The sequence below is a fragment of the Cryptotermes secundus genome, unplaced genomic scaffold, assembly GCF_002891405.2.
Source record: "Cryptotermes secundus unplaced genomic scaffold, Csec_1.0 scaffold634, whole genome shotgun sequence".
NCBI lineage: Eukaryota > Metazoa > Arthropoda > Insecta > Blattodea > Kalotermitidae > Cryptotermes > Cryptotermes secundus.
Window position 1 is genome coordinate 969805 of NW_019737091.1, and position 21468 is coordinate 991272.

A 21468-nucleotide genomic window follows, 5' to 3' on the forward strand; every position below is an offset into this window, starting at 1 on the left:
AGACGCGGTTCACACGAGGGCGTGTACGGGAATGAAAAAACGGTCATAACTCCGTAACCGTCCAATATCGGACACATGTTTATATGAACTCTTTTGATCACAAAGACCTAGGAAATCACCTCCTGCAGTTATGGCCTAATGTCGTGAAACATTCTGTATGTGCATTCGTACTAATATACCTTGATCTACACTAAACTGCTCTCTGTTCATGTGAGAGTGAACAGATTCAGCAAGTGAGCTTACGAGGGATGATAAGTAAGCATCTGGCTTGTATTCAGGAAGTTCTGGGTTTAAATCTCGGCAGGAACACTGATTAACCTCGTTCTCCAGGCAAACTATGAAAAAGTACCTCAAGTTACGCTAGGACCCTTTACTTCGACATCCTTTCAAATTCATTCATTATCCTACTTTTAAACGCTATGTAGTCTGAGCTCATAACAGCGTCGTTTAACAAACAACAAATTAAAAGTAGGCGAGTGAGTTACACCCGCGCCATTAATCAAACATCTCTAATAACAAAAATTCCTAATTTCTGGAGCTTTTGTGCCGTCTTTGTGCAACGTTCTTCACCATTCTTTCTTCGTATTCCTTTATTGCACACTGTATGTTTCGGCCTAACTGGCCATCTTCAGGTGTACAGGTTGTTATGGTTAAGGGTTCTGCTGCTCATTGTACTGTGAGTTTCTTTCTTCCCACTGTAGTTGCCTCTGGTTATTTTGGTTATGTGGGTCACAATCAGTTTCATTTGGGTGCCCTTAACCGTTTCTGTGGTCTAGTGGTCAGCGTTCCTGGCTATAGGTCCAGAGGTCTGGGTTCGATTCCCGGCGCTATCAGATTTTTTAAAAGAAATAGTGGCTCTGGAACGGGGTCCACTCAGCCTTGTGATGATAACTGAGGAGCTATTTCAAGGAAATAGCGGCTCCGGTCTGGAAAACTGAAATTAACGGCAGTGAGGATTCGTTGCTCTGACCATGCCACACCCTCTATCCGTAAAACTTGGTACTAAACTTCGCCGACAAGCGGCGGTCGCTCGGTCGGTATTGTTCGCTAGCGGACTGAAATCACGGAGTTTTTTTGTTTTGCTTTTGGTTAACGTTGCATACAGACGGCACAAAAGCTCCAAAAGTCAGATCTATATAATGCAAAAGGATGCTGAAATTCTACATTAAGAAAATTCCTAACTTTGGGAATATGTATTATGCACTCTCGAGGTTGTCCACAGATGGACACAACTGTTAATTCTGTTCCCTTATCATCTGTTACTGCCGCCCACAGTGGCCGAGGGGTCTAAGGAATGAAATGTCTTGGCTGGCTCGAAAACTGGGATCGTGGGTTCGAAACCCACTCAAGGTATTGATGCTTGTCCGCGTTTATTGTGTTTGTGTGTGGGTAGTAGCCTTGCAACAGGCTGATCACTCGTTCAAGGACTCCTACCGACCGTCTTAAGAATAAGAAACTGAGATGAAACGAAGCGTTTCAAGGATGCCCTACGCTCCAACTGGGAGAACAGGAATAAAGATAGATTATCTGCTACTAGGATATCCTTTTGCGGTTAAACACAACACGTTTACATTTTGCTTACGTAATATATGCTCTGGAAGCAAACAACAGAGCTTAACGCTCCAATTAACCTTTATTTATTTACATGTACTTTATTTAACAAAGCTGTCAGTGACTCCAAGTTTGACGTCGAATAATCAGATGACAGTGAGTAGTGAACTGGAAAGCATGTGGAAGGAAGCGACCGTGTAGCAATTATAGAAAATGTCGATCAGGATATCTGGTATCTAGGCGGAGATTCGAACCTGACATCTTATAAATACAAGTCAGAAGCGTTATGTGTAGCCTGAATCAGCTGACCCGGTCCGATAAACTTAATTCCTACCTCAAACATTCTTTTGCTAGGAGGCCCGGTATGTCGAGGGCCGCCTTGGACAGGAAAAATCCCAACAAACCTCCCAGAATTTATATCTGATGTTGCTGTGGAGTCAAACACGAAAGTGAAGATGTTACATGTCATCTTCAAGTACTTTACAAGAAGGCCGTGCCATAACTCAGGAGGTTAGTCGCCAGCTTTCCCACCGCAGCGGCCCGAGTTCGAACCCGGGTCAGGTCATGTGGAATTTGCGGTGGACAAAGTGGCACTGGGGCAGGTTTCCTCCGAGTACTTCGGTTCCCCCTGCCAATTCACATTTCACCGATTGCTCCACGATCAACATCTTCTTCTGGGGCTGTTACAAGAGGCCAAACAATGGCCGAAGTGCCAAGTGGATTGTCTCACCCGATGAGAAAAATAGTAAATAAAGCTCATGGCTATTCCTTCAGTAGCTGATAATTACCCAGCCCATCAAGAAATTCCTTTTTGGAATCCAAGGTTTGTTGCCGTATTCAGTGACACACACCGAAGTGTCAATTCAGTTCAGATCGCAACTTCTGTTTCCGTCCTCAGGTGAAAGTGGGGAAGCATCTACTCAGTTTGGTCCGTTATAAAGTGCTAATATCGGTCTCTGGAAGACCACAGTCCGTGAACTTATATACAGGCAATTGGAACCTGGTTCCTGTCGGTGACAGAAAATACGAGACAACAGACATAAGTCCATGAACTCCGTAATCCCGAGTGCAATACATCAACGCCGGACCCTTTAAACTGATTCATTAACATGTTCACAACAGACCACGAGTGATCCCTACCCGAAGTCAGATGAATTCAATCCAAACTTCCCACATTAGTTCATCACGATTTATTCCATCTGTGACTGTGTATTTTCACAGGTTTTCGGCCAAAAATGTATATATTTCGGGTTACATATGAACACGGAACTTTTTGAAGGACGTTCTCTTTTTATAGCCATGCACTTTATATTGTGTGTAACGCAGGTTACAAGAATCGATCTGTTCCCTCACCTGTAATCGGCAACAAGGAAGTTCGTCAGATTTTTCCTCCAGCAGAAATATTCGGGACGCACTACCCTTGCATCCGGTAAGTGGGCAAACATGCGGGCGAGTGCCCACATAGCACCTTCTTCGAAACAAGTTTATTGTCCCACGATCTAAATTGTTAACTGAAAGCTATTTTTACCCCACCTGTCCTCACACGCTGTGCGCCGTGTATTTTGAGGGGCACCTCACGCTACGATTTATGTGTACACTCTCCGAGTCTAAGGAACAACCATCGACACTTGATTACTTCAGAACAGCGGTTCTCAAGCGTTTTCTATCAGTCTAAACACTACGGACTGGGGAGAGCATCTCTCCATGATCGCAAGGACCATTACGAGTTCCTTACATAAACTACATAAAATTAACCCAGAATGGAGACACTGAGTTTCTATACTACTTCTAATTTTCATTTCCTAACCTATTAAAGTTGTCTAAAACGCGAAGATTAAAGTATAAAAGGTAAAGTTATCCATGTAACAGACCGTGAAAGCCCATAGGTTTGTGAGACGTCGAGACTCCCATATTTTCTCTCGCCAATCGGCTCACTGATGGCGGTAAGGCTGTTAGTCTTACACCCGGCCGCCCTTTACCCCACAGGAAGATTCCTGGTACTCATTTCTGTCAGAGGCTGAGTCGACTCCAGGGCCATAGTGCGGTTGGAAGGATTAGGTCAATTGAAAGATTAAAATATACAGAATTATAATTGTGCGTGGTTTTTTGTATGGATGTGAAAGTTGGTCTCTCATGATATAGAAAGGTGTTTTAAGAACAGGGAGCTGAGGAGAATATTTCGACCTATGAGCTACATAATGCCGACACTGAATGCGTCGTTAAATAAACCACTTGAACCATAGGAGAGGAAGTCGCATAGCGTGGACCTTCATATATTACAGTTTTTGCCAAATATTAAGGCTTATTATGACGATAAAAGCAAAAGAAAATTAATCTTAAAGACAGAGTGGGACGATGCGGACTAGATTCATGTGGACCAGATCATGGACTTAATGACGTACTATTGCAACCATGGCAATAAAACTTCGGGTTCCATAAAATCCTAGGAACATATTAAGAAACTAATCAGCCATTAGCCTCTCAAAACGGATTCTACGCCATAGGACGCTGTTTAGTTACAGTATGATTATTAACAGATTTCGGAAAAACCGGGGGGGGGGGTCTAAACTAAAAGCAGGCCAGCGGGTTCACTTTCTCTCCGATACGCATCAGTACAATACCGGCAGGCAGCATTCACAAGATCCAGTTCACGTGCAATGAATGTGGCTGAGACCAGGGATGGGAATTTATTTTTTACTCGGGGGCCGGATGGAGCCATTTCGAACTGATGGCGGGTTGGAACGTCCTCAGAGACAGACAGAGAGAAAAAAACTGTGATTGCACTAATATTATTCGGTAACATATCAGAAGACATAACTAAGTGACTATGAGTTTCAACAAAACCTTTTCTTTCGCCTCATTCAGATTCGTAACTTGCTAACCAACCTGATATAGAGTCCTATGGCTACTGCTTATGGTGTAGCAAAACAAATAAAGTTCGCTGGCGCGGAGAATCTACTAAAATAAAATTCTGTTTTTATAAAAACGGTCTGTAATTATGGCTATCTTCGCTGGAAGAACGGACATAGGTGTCAAAAGAGTGATTCCCGTTAGATGCAGATATTTTATTCGCCACAGTGTCTCTAGGAGCCTGGATAGCGTAGTCGGTATAGCGAATGGCTACGGGCTGTTTGACCAAGGGCTCCATGTTCGAGTCCCGGTAGTGTCAAGAATTTTCTCTTCTCCACGTCGTCCAGACCGGCTCTGGGGTTCATCCAACTTCCTATCCAATGGGCACAGGGGGCTCTTTCCCCGTGAGTAAAGCGGCCGAGGTGTCAAGCTGACCATTCAACTCCAGCTAATGCCGAGGTCAAGAAAATGTGGATCTATACATCCACTTCCCCATACACCTTCATGACGTTGTGCTTAATTAGTTAAGCACAGGGATAACTTCACCTTACCGTGTCTCTGGGGCCCACCCACCCTCCTCTCCAATCATCATGAAATAAAGTGATCGAAGCGTGAAGTTGCACTCTGACATCCATTTAAAGTCCAGGTTTAGAATTCACAAAACTGTAACTTTCATGTGGAGCTCAGACACAGAGGCAACTTCACTCACTGCTCATTATCCAGATGTGCATCCTCAACTACTGGCCTTCAAATTTACTCAATATCCAGTACGAGCATCCTCGCCTACTGACATTCAAACTTTTTTTATTGCTAGTGGGGTACTGCGGCCACTTCAGGCCTACTGTACCAGCCCCAGATGATAGGTGAGGGCGATGGCGGAATGAAGATTGGCAGAGGAAACCTAAGTACTCGGAGAAAACCTGCCCCAGCGCCGCTTTGTTCACCACAAATACCACTTGACCAGACCCGGGATCGAAGCCGGGCCGCCGCGGTGGGAAGCCAGCGACTAACCGCTTGAGCTATGGCGCGGCCCGACGTTCAAACTTACTCAATATCCGGTACATACATCCTCACCTACTGGCCTTCAATATCCAATATGTACTGCTGAACACATTAGGGAACTTTAATAATAAGCAGCAGCTGAAAGAACTACAATTACTGCCCCTCAAACTACTTATACAAAATAAGGTAATAAAATATAAAGGACAAAAAGCAGACCAACGAAAACATAATCGCAGCAAAGCGATCAAATTAACAGGCATGCGATGGTGAATTCATTTAGTTGCTTCATTAATGCGTAGCACCTGAAGGAACCTTAGGAACTTCGCTAATATCACCAGAAAAGAAAAACATGAAAGATCTGCTACTATAAATAACTCATTTCTGTGTTGTCGGAAACAAGACTGAAGTATGAAGAAAGCAGTCTTCTGGGATTTGGCACCGTGTATATNTAGTCTAGTGTAACGTTATTTCTACAGCTTGTTTACTGTCAATATAACGCAAAATACTGTCAGGCGCAGAGCAGAGCAGTTCAGGGATATCACCTTGAACCTCCCACATTTACTGATGAAGGTATTATTGGAACAGCAGTTAACACTCCTTATTGAACATGTGTATATGCACATTATACGAAATGTCATTAAAGTGTACCTGTTGTCTCAATTCTGATCCTTCTGCTCCTCAAGGTAATCTCGAGTTCTAATACATATTAATTTTTTTTTATTTTTATTAAAAGCAAATATTATAAGGGTACTTACTCGAATGTAACATGAGTTAACTTTTATAACTGTATATCTTATTTATCGAATCATTGTTTCTTTTCGCTTGTCTTCAATTTCTCGCTGCTTTATATTTATCGATTTTTTCTTCAAACCACGTTTCCATACACAGGGGAAGAAATTGGCACTGCTTCATAAAACTTCATGTTTTTCTCTCTTCTGGTCTCTTAATAAGTGTCTCAATCGATATTTCGAATTGTGTTTCTGCGCATTTACCAAACTGCGATAACAAAAGTAAGACCTTGTTCAGCCCTATCTCGTCATCTCACTGGCCTACTAATCCATGATTTGTAATGCAGCGGAATATTAAATTACATTTTAGTTCGCCGACACGTAGATACGGTTGAGAAATATTGTTGTAACGTTCTGTTATCATCCGACATACATCGGAGCTCAGTCGAATAGACAAAAGAATCGAAGTTCGATTACCGGCAGGTTCAAGCGTTTTCTCATGTTCACAGTATCCAAAACGGCTCTGGCGGCCACATAACGTCCTATCTAATAATTACCTGGAGCTCCTTCCCCGGAGCCGAAGCGGATAGAAGGTGAAAATGAGCGATTACCTACATCTAACACCGAGGTTAAGAATTCGTGGAACTACGTGTAATCTTTGGATGATCAATGAATAATGAAGTGGCATGGATATGGAAGGAATCAGCCGTGGTTTAATTCGAGTCAGGAGGGTCTAAGGACAACCACGAAAACCAGAGTCAAAACAGAGCAGCTTCCAGGCCAAGATTTGAACCCTGCACTTCCATAATTCGAAACAAGTGAGTTCAAACAAAAAAAAAATCCCGTGAAATAGTATACAGATTTCATTAAGGGATATAACCTTTTTCAGAAACATTTTTACATAGCGTACAGAGAACAACACACACAGAAATCACATTATTTTTGTACAGTATAGTACCACTACTGACCGCCTCTGTGGTCTAGTGGTCAGAGTTCCTGCTTACAGAGCCAGAGGTCCCGGGTTCTATTCCCGGCGCTACCAGATTTTCTGAGAAGTAATGGGTCTGGAACGGGGTCCACTCAGCCTCGTGAGGATAACTGAGGAGCTATTTCAAGGAAATTGAGGCTCCGGTCTAGAAAACCGAGATTAACGGCCGTGGGGATCCGTTGCGCTGATCACGCGACACCCTCTATCTGCAAAAGTTGGCACTAACTTCGCCGACAAGCGGCGCTCGCTCGGTCGGTATAGTTCGCGTTCGGATTACACGCCACGGAGTTTGTTTTATAGTACCGCTACTGCTGACCAGCTGTCTACAACAGATCTGATCTGCAGTTAAGTGAACGTCGAGGTCACTTAGGATGCAAATTCGCAGAGGAACCCCATTACATAGCTCACTGTACTCCATACAGACAGATGCGTCAAGCTATGTCGGTACGGTTACTTGACAGCCTTGGGTAAAGTAAAAGGTAAAGCTGTCCCTATGCTTATTTAATTAATCATCATACCATGAAGACGTATGGAGAAGTGGAGGTATAGATCCACCATTCTTGACGTCGGTACAAGATGGAGGTGAAAAGTTTGCTTCGCCCCACGGCCGCTTTACCCCCGGGACAAGAGTGTCCGGTACCCATTGGATAGGAGGCCAGGAACATCGGCTGTCTAGCCCGTAGCCCGTCACTATACCGACTGAGCTATCGCAGCTCCTAACAACCTGGGGAATGGAGCAAAATGCTAGTCTAAAGCAGTGAACTAAACATGTTCTGTTCGGCAGATGAGTAAATATATCAAGTCCTGATAAATGGATGGATGGATGGTTATTTCTGTGGTGTCTATTAATCTTCATTTCGACTGGCCTCAATACAAATTTATGGAACCATAAATTGTTCTTATTCGCCTATTCTCATACTGTACGATACAAAAGCACAACGCTACGTCTTCTCAATTCACGGATTACGCACGTCTTGCTTTTTGGTTTATTTGTTTAACGACACTGTCAGCAGTTCAGACTTCATATATTGCCACGTGTATTAGTTGGGTTCGGATTGGCAATTGGATTTATTGATCACTCACAAGTCGTAACTACAACTGAGTATAACACTCTTGCCGATTCTCACACTAGAAATCACTCCACACTGAATCTTCTCATTGTGCTTTCGTTAGCCTTCACTATCCGTTTCCTGGCAACGGATTTATCAGTGTTACCGTACCTTCAAACATGACTATTATTATTTTTATTATTATGGGAGGGGGTGGGTTTCCCCATGCACCGCGAATAATAGTCTATTGTACGTCCCCTTTTGATATTCTACCAGTCGTCATACCCTTCCGATACTGGTGCTTGCTATCAGCCCCGTTCAGCCAGCGAGGCTGGCAGTGGTACTTGATGCTTCCCCCATCTACCGGAGGCATTGGAAACTACTTGGGCGGGAAACTTTTTGCCTAATTTTGCTCAGAGGTCTCCTAGAGACATGAGGATCTTTTACGTGCCGTAAATCTATGACACGGGAGGACTTGTTCCCTGAATTTTTCCGCCGTTAAAAATTCCACGACCTCCGCCGGGTTTGAACCCGCGTACCTTGAGTCATGAGGTGGGAACGTTACCCGCTATAATATGACTGTAACTACAGCACATGTACAGTGTTCTCGGCACAGTCTGACTCCTTGCTATCACCTTCGACTGCCGACTGCCTGAATTCCGATCTACGACTCTCTATTGTGACTCAATTCTTGACAACTCACTATTCGACACACTTCATCTTCTTCTGACTGGGCACGCTACTGGAACTATTCTGACTTCCAAACGAAATCTCAGTCTGAGTCTTTTGTTATGACCGACGGTCAGTCGGCCAGCCTGTCTTGGAATAAAGCACCCATCTGGGGCTTACGACCAGAAATTTATTACTGCCATACAGTTGCGGGTTTCTTGATATGGGGCGTTCTCCCTGACGAGAGGACAGATTTGTCGTTGACACTTGTTGCTGGACCTCGCCATCGCAGTCGTTTTTGGGTCCGAGTCCCGTGGGACTCATGACCACATTTTACTGTCTCAGATTCGAGACTTCCCCAGGTCAGGTCACCCAGGAACAGAGTGGCCCGGTTATAACCCCAGGCACTTGGTTCCGTTTTCGAGGCCTCCTACGACTCTCAGGGCTACGATAGAGGTATTCGACCCCGCTTCCACACGGGATTGAACTGTCATTTAAATCAAAGTCAAAGTCACATTGCGACTGACAGTCAGTCAGTAAGTCTTGGTGTCGAGCCCTATCTGGGACCCATGACCATATATTGATTACTGTTTGACAGTTACGGTCTTGTTTTTGTGGGGGCGCCCTCTCTGACAGGGGAACGGGTCTGTCTTCTGTACTGGCCCTCGCCAGCACAGTCTTTCTCGGGTCTAAGTTTCTCGGGACTCACGACCATATTTCACTGTCTCAGATTTGAGACTTCACTTTTCGTCACCTCCTACAGTCGCAGGGTCACGGTGGTGGTATTCTACCCCGCCTCTACATGGGTTTCAACTTTCTCTGAATTGAACTGTCGGTTACTGTTGGCTTCTCGTTATATATCCTTGGGTCTGACCTCACAGAAAACACGTCCACTGCCTAGCAATGGATGTACTCTATTGCTGCGTATTGTTTATCGAGCCGCTGCCTAGCAGTGGATCTATATGTAACAATATCGTGGACTAGTAGTATCATCAGTGAATAATGAAGTGGAAATAATGTGAAAATAAGCTTCTGTGGCGTAATTCGAGTTGGACCATGCTATCCCGGCACCTGCTTGGAGGGACTGGAGAAAAACACTATCTTCAGTCACATAACCGGCTTCCGAGCCGCGATTCGAACCCGGGACATCCCGAATATGAAGCAGGACTGGTGACCTCTTGACAGTGACTGCCGGTACTGAGATTCAGAATTATGAAATGTTTACTCTTCTGTTACTTCTCTGGCCTTACGCTCGAATGTTCTCTGAAGCACAGTCGTGCACATTTGTGAATCTTGAGTAGACCACAGAGATGCGGAGGCTTGCTGTGGTATGGAGGCATCTTGCGTTTTAGATTGATAGGAAGAGTAGTTTTGTTTGGAAATGAGTTTCTGTACTTCTTCTCAGCCTTAGCTGTAGGGTCTTTGGGCAAGCGTTCACAAACCCCGGACTGTAGCAAAGTGTATTCGGATTTACCCAACACCATCGTGCATCTGCCTTTGTCTGCCTGAAGAACCCTAATATCTTTATAAATTTAATCATGTGAGATGTGAGGTCGTTACGAAGTGTTTTGGCATGTGACGCCGTACAATGTAGTATATATTTACATATATTTCGGGGCAACACCCTACCTCCATCATCAGGGTAAGAGTTCTCGTCTTATCTACAGATGGAGGTAGCGGATTTGTCCGATGCATCAGTAAACAGCTACAAACCTACGTACAATGCATCACCTCCGAGACAACAGTATTTTCCTCAGTCATACCTAAATAGTAAAACTAAAAAAAAAAGTTGCGCCCGTGCTTAACTAATTAAGCACTAAGCCATGAAGACGTATGAAGGAGTGCTGTATAGATCCACGTATTCTCGTCCTCGGCACTAGCTGGAGGTGAGTGCTCTGCTTCACGCACCTGCCGCTTTATGCCCGGGGAATGAACCCCTGGTACCCACTTGATAGGAGGCTGGGTGGGCCCCAGAGCCGGTCTGAACGACGAAAAGATTCTTGATCCAACCGGGACTCGAACTCCGACACTTCGATCGTCCAGCCCGTCGCCAGTCGCTATACCAACTGCACTATCCCTAAACAGTGCATTATGCAATATTTGAGAACTGAAGTCATCAGTTACTAGACTATTTATTGTATGTTAAAGAACTGGCGTATGGATGTCGTTACCAGTAATTTGAGTTTCTGCAGAACCGCAAGACAGACAGGCGTCTCCATTGTGATGGAAAGTTGGTTTCAGATTCAGACTGATTTGCTCCGTAATGCCAATGGTATGCATGGGGATACATACATCTTGAACATTAGCAGAAGCCACTGGAAGAGCGCAAGAGGGACTCAACACGAATAATTTCTGAATCAGAAGTGCACTCGGAGGCTTCATAACATTGGGGTTTCATTCTATAGGTGAGGCATTAACCCGGTAATGTGAACCCGAATTAACACGGGAAATCATGGCAATACGAAAGTGGAAAGACATATTCGGTAACGTAAACACAAATTTAGACGATAAATGAATGATATACGAGAATTGGCAGATGTTTGTCAGTTCAGGCGTGGAGTAAGAGTTTTCAAGGGGGTTCCGCGTCAGCCTACCTTCCACAAACGTAGTAATATTCAGTATAAAATATTATCAACTCAGTGTTACACAGCGCGGCCCAAACAACTCGATAACCACACTTATGAGTCCTATTCTTCAAACAACGGAACCACGACGCGGTAGACACTCAACTTCCTTTAAAGAGAAGCAGGATAAAGGACATGGACCAAATTGATTCTAGATTTTTAACGAAGTTTTTTAAACCACACCTGTAAATATACTAATTATAATAATTTAGAAATATTTTAAGAAATTCAGGCGCATCGCTGTAGTTCTTAAAGGCTAAGATTTTATATTCATGACATTGTAATGGTACTGTATGTATGTACTGATAATAACTAATTACACTTAAATAGTAGTTTCCGCGTATACTAATATGCCCTTCTGAAAATGGTCGATCCGACCGAAACATGTCAAGGATAAAAGATTAAAAAGGAGAAGGAACATTTTTATCAATTACACTGGACGAAGTTGACGTACTATTGCTAGTGTGACAGACCAGGATGAACCAAATCAAGTTTGTAATAATGTACACTTACAGCACGTGTCAACCTACTGCTGACTGAGGTAATCTCCGAAGATGCTACACCGCAGAGTATCACAGATTATGTTGGCAAAACGAATAAACAGCAGGAGGCACTGTATAGATAAATCAGTGAACTTTTGCTTGTATTTCGACAATTACTGCATCAATTTAACCTGACTGTATGGGGCGGTGTCCTTGAAGAGCTATTGCCGCTCGGCTTGTCCAGAAATATGCCGGCATCTGTCGAACTCAAAGGTTCAATGCTGCGTTCACAATAGTTTGTCTTTACATCCCATTCTGCAGAAGACATCCCACGACTTCATATTCTACACCTTTAATACCAATTTCAATATCACCCACACGTCAACATTTACGTCTCCCGAAAGCTGTCTCACTGTTCCAAGTTTTTCGACTAAAAGTTTGTATGTACGAGTACTTCTCAGATCTCCCATGTATAGTGCACACTCTGCCCATAATCCCGACCTTCAGCACATCACACCAATAACAGCTGGCGAGTAATAAGCAAGAAGTGCTGGGAAGAATTAATCGCCTACTTTCCTTTGATACGACACGGGCCGAATATAAAACTTCACGTCCGGCAGTTCACCTATTGTTGCGTGTATTCGTTTCCGCGGTAACATTTTTATTTAGACTTTGCCTAGCAACGATCTGGGGATTGGTTCAGATATTCAAAGTTAATAGGGGGCATACACACATAGACAGCATGGTGATAGCATAAGCCTACTTTAATTTTTATATAATAAGGAAAGTAAGCTAAAAAATGTTTCTCACTATGAAACTGTCTACATCCTTACGTTGTTTCCACTCTCTTTTTTATATCCAAGTTGTGATGTTCATTACACATTCAATTTTCGAAAGAGGGGTTGTTTCTGGCATATGTTACATGAAGTTTAAATGAGGGGTGTATAGTGTATCCACATGGACGGAAATAAAATTCGACAACTTTCAGTGCAGACCCCAAAATTCCATCGAAATCCGAAAAGTCCTTTTGCGGATAGCTGGAAGATTACAAATTGTTGCCAACCCCGTTTATCTGCCCCGTTTGGAATTAGTATAATCCTCTTCTGTGCCCAGTGGAAAGCTGTGGTTCTCAATTAGTGTACCCTGACCTGGATCTAGATGTGACAGAAGATTTCGAGGCAGGAGGCTTCTTAAAACGGATATAATGTGCATTTTCCCCAAAATGTTTGTAACCCTTAATACTTCCTTCAGTAAATGTGAAAACCTACGGAAATTAAAGAATAAGCATACAAATGTAGACTAAATTATGGAATGAAATAATCAACGAGACCACTGTGGAGTGAAATGCACGAGTATCAGAGCCCATCCTTCCTCCAACACAAACGTCAGATTCTAGTTTATTTACATCCCTACAATTACTGTCCTGGCATTTTCAGAGGAAATATCCCCATCGAGAATCGAAGTAAGTAACTTGCCGATCACGGTGACCGCGCAGTCTAAGGCATGCACTGTTTACACCCGCTCAAACACCGGGATGGTGGGCTCGAATCCCACTCAAGGTGTGGATGTTTGTGCGTGCGTTTCTTGTGTGTTTGTGTTGTTCCGTATAGGTTGTGACCTTGCGATGGGCTGATCCCCCGTCCAAGGAGTTCTACCGACTGTGTAAAAGCTCACGAAACTGAAAAAAACGGTCAAGGTCCAACAAAGGGCTGTAGACAGACAGGTATGTAGATAGATAGATGGTAACTTTACTTACTAAGGTGTCACAGAATACGACTCTCATAACATACGAGAAAAGATCCATTCATTGACTGGTTGACTGACGGGACACCAATCGGAATGTAAATGTTGTGGCCTCTATCAAGATGGTAAAACCGCGTTTCATCAAAAGACAAGTTAAATCAAACTCAAAATGATACTAAAATTCTAATGGCGGTGACTATGAAGAGTGCTGTCTTCTGGAATGTGACGCCGTGTACTCTGGTACAAATGTACATGTCTGGGAGGATAGTACTCTCACTTTCTTCAGAGTCGAAGAGTAGGAGCCGGTGCTGCTCTTCTCCTGCTAGCTCGACTTTTTTTAGTTTTTTGGGGTGCGGTGAGACTGAGTCCACTTGGGGGCATATAAATAAGAGGACCTGGCCCTCTAGGTTGGGGGCGTCTCGATTCTGAGACAGTAAAATATGGTCATTAGTCCCTCGGGACTCGGGCCTGAGAATGACTGCGCTGGCGAAGACCAGCAGCAATTGTAAACGACAGCGGCCTCCGTAGTCTAGGGGTAACGTTCCCACCTCATGACTCAAGGCACGCGGGTTCAAACCCGGCGGAGGTCGTGGAATTTTTAAGGGCGGAAAAAATTCAGGAAACAAGTCCTCCGGGAGGGACTTTAAGCCGTGAGTCCCGCGTCGTAGATTTACGGCACGTAAAAGAACCTCATGTTGTAAGATTTGAGGTTTTCACAGCGCTGACTATGAAGACTTCCGTCTTCTGGGATGTGGCGCCGTGTAGATATTGTTAACCGACGTTTCGGAGGAACCAATCGCCTCCATCTTCAGGCTATATAAGAAATCAGCAGTCACCTGCTCACTCTGGTTCATCGCTCGCGGATTTCTTATGCCCTGAAAATGGAGGCGATACGTTCCTCCGAAACGTCGATTAACACAATGTATACACGGCGCCACATCCCAGAAGACGGAATTCTTCATATTTTAAGTTCAATACACGTTTTGCATAAAGGTTCATTTTTAGATGGTTTAAAAAGATGACACGATGCGTTAATTTCCCAACTTGTAAATTAAAAAATGAATGATGGTTTTTCAGGAAAAAACGGAGATTATTGAAGTCTCATTCTCAATAGTAATTAAACGAAGTTTCCTCGCATCTGAACGTACAGGCCTAAAAAAACATGGTTTTAGTCCGCAAGCGAACTATACCAACAGAGCGACCGCCGTTTGTCGGCGAAGTTAGTGCCAACTTTAGCGGATAGAGGGTGTCGCGTGGTCGGCGGAACGGATCCCCACGGCCGTTAATTTCGGTTTTCTAGCCCGGAGAACGTACAGGCCTAAGCATATGAATATTTAATTGCAATAGAACTGATCCCGCTTCCGGCGTCTTTCATTGTAGGTCGTAACAGGGCATTCTATACGAAAATAAATACAACAACAGTTTCAGCAAAAGATATAAATTAAGAAAAAGAAACAAAATCACGATACAGTTCAGACAGCGTTGAAATCAGATTTTATTCTGATTTTAGTGATCCATTAAAAAGCGATTTTGAAAAAAATCTATAATTCCTTCTGTCGAATGTGCCTGTAAACTTTTAAAATCTTGCTATATTAAACATTTCACCTTTTTCCTTTTATTGCTAGTGGGGTAGGATTAAGTCCCTTGTACTGCGGCCACTTCTGGCCTATTGTACCAGCTCCAGATGATAGGTGAGGGTGATTGTGGAGCAAATGGTGGAATGAACATTGGCAGGGGAAACCGAAGTACTCGTAGAACACCTGCCCCAGCGGCACTTTGTCCATCAAACTCTCACTTGACCAGACCCGGGATCGAACCCGGGCCGCCGTGATGGGAACCCAGCGACTAACCGCTTGAGCTATGGCGCGGCCTAAACATTTCACTTACTCAGACTAAACCAATTACACGTACATGGCCGTCGTTATCCATTCCAAATCTGTGATTCCTTCTTTTCTCGGCCTTACATTACCTGCGGTAAGTCTTCGCCGGAGAAGTTTGTCAGAAGTTTCCTGCAGATTCTGAGTAAAATATGTACATCTATTCCAAGGGCCTGAGTCTGTGCCTGAAACGTTTACTTTCCAACCCTCTCCTTCCGCCTGAAGGGGGCATCTGTGAACGTGAAGTCGGAGAGCTCTGAGAGAAAGCAGCGCCGCTGTGATGACGCTTGGGACCGCACAGTTTACTGGTGGTTATTTTGAGACAAGCGTTCTGTTATATTGGGTCTTATTATGACTTTGTTTCTTTTAGTACTCCACTATTTTTAAAACCAATTCTAAATAAATGTGACGAAATACTGCCCCTTAATGGCCTCCGTCTCTGAAATAAAGATGGATACTTTATCTGAATAAATGAATGTATCTCCCATGCATTATGCAGTCTCACCATTGGAATCGGTATTCGGAACGTACTCGGTTCGAATCTCAACCGAGCAGCCGGCCATCCTGAGATCTTTTCGTGGTTCTTCTGCGTCTCTCCAAGAGAATGTCAGCTTGCCTTAAATTATATGACCGCTTCCTACCAAATCCTTACCTACTGACCATTTATGAACACCTTCCCATCGACGAAGTGTAACCTGTGCTTACTTACTTACTTATGGAGCTGAGCCCTTCTTGAGAAGAAGCCAAATCTGCAGCATTTTATGGAACCCGAAGGTTCATTACCGTGTTCACAAGATCCCTCCACTGGTCCCTATCCTGAGCCAGATCAATCCAATCAATACCATCCCGTCCTATCACTCTAAGATCCATTTTAATATTGTTCACCCACCTACATCTTGGTTTCCCAGTGGTCTCTTTCCTTCTGGCTTTCGCACCAATATCCTATATGCATTCCTCTTCTCCGCCATTTGTGCTACATGCCCTGCCCACCTCATCCTCCTTGACTTGATCATTCTATTTATACTTGGAGAAGAGTACAAGTTATGAAGCTCTTCATTATGCAGTTTTCTCCAACCTCCTGTCTCTTCAACTCTCTTCGGTCCAAATATTCTCAACATCCTGTTCGTAACCTATGCTACTGGGAGAAAAAAAAAAACTTCGTTAAATAAACGCTGGTTCCCCGCTCGCGGATTTTTCTACCCTGAAGATGGAGGCAATACGTTCCTCCAGAACATCGGTTCACACAAGATCTACACGGCATCACATCCCAGAAGACGGCATGCTTCAATATTACAAAATATCTTGCAGTAACAACGCGTGAGTGTGTGGACAGGATTCGTCTGATTCCAGTGGTCTTCTCACTTGTGAACAGATTATTTCGTCACTTGGTCACTCCGTCAGTTACTTACGAGTAAGTAATTAATTGGTGGCAGCTTGGTAGCTCAGTCAGTAAGCTGAGTAGGTTTCGGGCCAGATGAGTTACAAATTCGGGTCCGCCGCCGCGTCAGAACTGGCTTTGAGGCCCGTCCAACCTCCTATCGAACGAGTACTACGGCCTCTCTCTCTCCCTCTCGCTGGAGGTAAAGTGGCCAGTGCGAGAAGACGACTACTCACCTCCATCTAGAACCCAGGTTCTGAATGCATGGAGCTATACCTCCGAACTACAACTTATTCTAATTTACCTATTGTAATTTATTCAAAGATATGCCAGCGACAGATTTACAGCGTGAAACTCCCGACAATTTCGGTGAATTTGCAGATATAAACATGGTAGACAGCAGCCTGTGTACTCTTAATTTGCACTTCTTAGACTGCGGTGGCTCTGCATGTGAAACATGCCGGATCGTATCCGAAAGGAATCTCGTCAACTGGTCGGTCGGAATCACACCATCTATTAACGAGTGTGGTCACACTGTCAGCGCCTCCAAGCAGATCGGATCGTAGTCCAACCGACCAAGTCCGAGGACAAATTGTCTTTCGGCAGAAAAGTCGATCAGAACAGGAAGTAATAAGCATACTCTACTCGTTCCTTCCGTGAGTGTGAAGGCTGCGGTCTAGCTGCGTGTCTTTATGACAGCAGAGACTGATAATACTAAATTCACTGGGGTACTGAATTCTACTGAACGATCGGGGAACTCCTATCGGATACGCTCCTGCTGTTCCGCTTCCAGCGTGACCAGAGCCTTAGGTTTATGGAACTATCGTAGCCATGTGTGTGTCTACGACTGATTTTATGAGAGGTCAAACGGTCGTTAACCTTTGGCAGTACGAGGATAGGTATCGTGCCGTCCTGTCCTATTGGCGTTCTCCTGCAATAGCGACAATTGGACAATTGAGAGCCATGTCTGCAGTCAGAAAGTTCGATACATGTAAAGTCTGTCACCAGAACTTAATCAAGCAGACAGCACATTACAGTAATGTGCCGTACATAACGAGCCTGGTCCATATTCATGAACGTCATCACAGACATGATGCTAACAAGTCAGGAAATGCATGACTTCAGCTTTTGGCAGTATGCCGAGTAAAATCTGAGAGACGAAACTGAATTTTGGAATATGATCAACAAAAGATGAAGTGACCAAAGGAGATTTTAGGGGACTAGTAAGAACAATGTGCTCACCTTGCCGTGGAGAGTTTCATTGTGCAGTTCTTCGAGCGTGGGCCGGTAGGCAGCCTGGATGGACATTATATTGCGGTAGTTATCGAGACGGGGCAGCGCCTCACGAGTGAAATGACGGAAACTCTTGGCGTAACGCGTGTCGTATCCGTCGTGGTCAGAAGTATGCGAGAGGAGCATGGTGGGCGAGGTGGCGCGCTGCAGATCCTCTAACGAACCCCGGTGAGAACCTTCCTCGTCGTCTCTACGACCACGCAGAGGTTCGCCTTCCTCGGCATCCTGTCCTCCCTTGGAAGTCGTAGCGTCTACGCGGTTCACCTGCAACAGCAATGCAAAAGTTAATCGGTTATTAAGCGATGATACTGATACCTCAATCGTAAAGAGCCAAGTTGTGAACTGGACTGAAGTTGTTCAGTTTCCGGCAGGAGTATATCGTGAAGTTGCTCACGAATTCTGTGCCGAGGAACTGAACATGTATAGTCAAATGAAGGGCATAACAGTTCTCAGGGAGGATAAAAGATACATGTATCCTGAAATGAAAGGACTGGATAGGGAGCAACTGAGAGTCAAATATACGAAGAAAGGGGCTGATAAAGGGCATAACAATTCTCAGGAAGAGTAGAGACTCCCCCATACAAGTGAAGTGACGTCACTACTTCAGCCAACTCGCCCGGCACGATGGAAAACAACAGTTAGATACATATCATGAAGAATAAGTCGCCTCCAGTACTCTGTTTCAGCTTCAAATGGCTATAATCAGGTACTGTATTTAGAAATATCGTGTTTCTGAACATTATCCGCCGTCCTGTTCATATTTCAAAACACAACGTTTCGGAGACTGGATTCTGTCCCCGTCTTCAGGGAAGAAAACCTCAGCTGGGCCCAATCTATCTCCGAACTATGTAGACAGGGACTGGCTCTATCGATTGGGCCCAAATGAGGTTTTACCTGAAGACGGAGACAGAATCCAGTCTCCGAAACGTTGTGTTTTGAAATATTAACAGGACGATGAATAATGTCCAGAACCATAATATCTCTACTAAAGTACCATCGTCACGAAGTTTTATGTACTTTATTTCTTCGATTCCAAAACGCTACCGACGGTAAGAAGCATTCTCTACAACGTAGTTACGTTTTCTGGGGAAATATATTAGAATAGGAACTGTGAATATTCAAACGTAAAACTGCTTTGTATTAACATACGCAAGACTACATTCAGCACATGACTGAAGTATTATCTTCACCTATTCAAAATACCACCCAAAAGGTGTCTCCAACTTGTCGTGGTGGTGGGGCATGCGTGACTCTGTGACCTGGAGAGCTACGCTGACGGTAGTTTAACTACAACTAGGGTCACCTATGCAGGAAAAATCAAATGATAAAGTCCAGACTAAGAGAGATACCCTGGTCCTCCAGGTTGGGGATTGGGCATAAGGCTAACAACCTGATCCTGTAAAAAGAATTTTGTTCAGAAACCTAACAACCAGCCTCGGGTCACCATGCGTGGGTCCATTCCTATGGCAGCACGCACTGGTTGTGGAGACTGGTTGTAGAGGAGGCTAAGGCTCACCCAGGGCTGTAGCACCGAGTGGCAGGTAGGCAGGTATTCAAAATACCATGGAGTCATGACTGCTCAGTCGGTATAGTGACTAGGTTACTAGCTGGATGACAGAGGTTCGATTCCCGGCAGGGGCATGAGATTTCGCTTTATTCCACGGGGTCAAAACCGACTCTGGAGCCCACACAGCCTCCTATACAATGGGTAATGGGATCTGCTTCGCCGGGTGTAAATCGGTAGGGGCATGACGCTGAGTACCCATCTCTATCGAGTGCAAAGATTAGGAATGGTAGAGTGAAACTTCCACTCTCCCATAAGCCTCTATGGTGTGGTGGTTAATTAAATTCAGGTATAACTAGTTGTTTCAAGTTCACTTTTTTTTTTCAGATGTTCCCTCTCTTTGTTCCTGAAAGTTATGCTATTTTCACGACTAACATCCTTCAGCTTATCTTATCGGCTATCAGTTGATATTCTTTTCTCTCCTCTTGCTCCCGCTTTGGAGCATAGGCCTGATTTCTCAGTTTCATGATCATTTTACAGACGATAGGACACCTTGGACGAGTTATCTGCCTGTCGCAAGGCCTCTCCCTAAACAAAGGACAACATAAACACAGAATAAACGCATACACACATCAAATATCCATGCCTTGTGTGGGATTCGAAACCATGATACCGGCTTCCGAGCGAGCGAAGACAGTACAAGCCATTAGACTGCTCGGCTACAGTGACGGGCCTATCGGTTGATAAAGCGCAGTTAAATAAAGCGAGTAACAATCACTGAACTGGAGGACCACCCACATATCTGCTTCATCCGATTGCCAAGCAGGAAATCATTGTACTGCAATGATCTCTCTTTTCCGGGAGGTGAACATACTTGGTCCGTGTTTCCCGTCATGTATTCAGTGTAGCATAAACATGCACAGTGCACAGAAGGACAACGCACGATTATGATACTTAGTACCCTCCAACAGTTCCGGGGCAGAAGCCAGTACAGCGACAATGTCGCTGGTAAGCTGGAGCTTGCTAGTGAATGTCGAGACATGAATTGATCGCCTCATAGGAGCCACAGCACAAGGCAGGAAGACGTCAGAATATGATGGGAATATGTATGGCCGCGAACAGTGGGCTAAACAATTTTCTGCAAACTGCGATAACAGACGAATGAAATTCTGAAAACAGGAACACTTCAAAACCTTCCGAACATTGCACTCTACTCTGGGGTCTATCACACCCATTACTTGAAAGGTAACTGAACTCTCTGACTACACTAATCAATCCTCCTAGAGAAGCTGGAGAAGATAGGGAATTTTCTACCTTTTGCAACACTCGAGAAGGTGAATCCAGTTCACGTCCTCACACTCTGGTTCTTTAAGGTCCAGATAACAAACAAAAAGAACTACGTGACATTAGTCCGCAAGCGAACTATACCGACCGAGCGACCGCCGCTTGTCGGCGTAGTGCCAACTTCAGCGGATAGAGGTGTTGCGTGGTCAGCACAACGAATCCCCACGGCCGTTAATTTCGGTTTTCTAGACCGGAACCGCTACTTTTCCATTCCAGTAGCTCCTCAATTATCCTCACGAGGCCGAGTGGACCCCTTTCCAGCCCTACCACTTCTCAGAAAATCTGGTAACGCCGGGAATCGAACCCGGGACCTCTTCATCTGTAGCCAGGAACTCTGGCCACTAGACCGCAGAAGCGGTCTAAGATCCAGATAACGATTTTTTTTT

General features: G+C 44.4%; 1 protein-coding gene across 2 annotated transcripts in view; it reads right to left on the reverse strand.

Moving 5' to 3' along the window:
* Positions 1–21468, reverse strand: part of LOC111870154 (bumetanide-sensitive sodium-(potassium)-chloride cotransporter) — a 133703-nt gene that overhangs the window by 110293 nt on the left and 1942 nt on the right. For both annotated transcript variants that reach the window (XM_023862207.2, XM_023862206.2), the window contains exon 2: positions 18184–18498. In XM_023862207.2, the coding sequence (XP_023717975.1) occupies positions 18184–18498 (315 nt within the window). The remainder of the gene's footprint in view (positions 1–18183; positions 18499–21468) is intronic.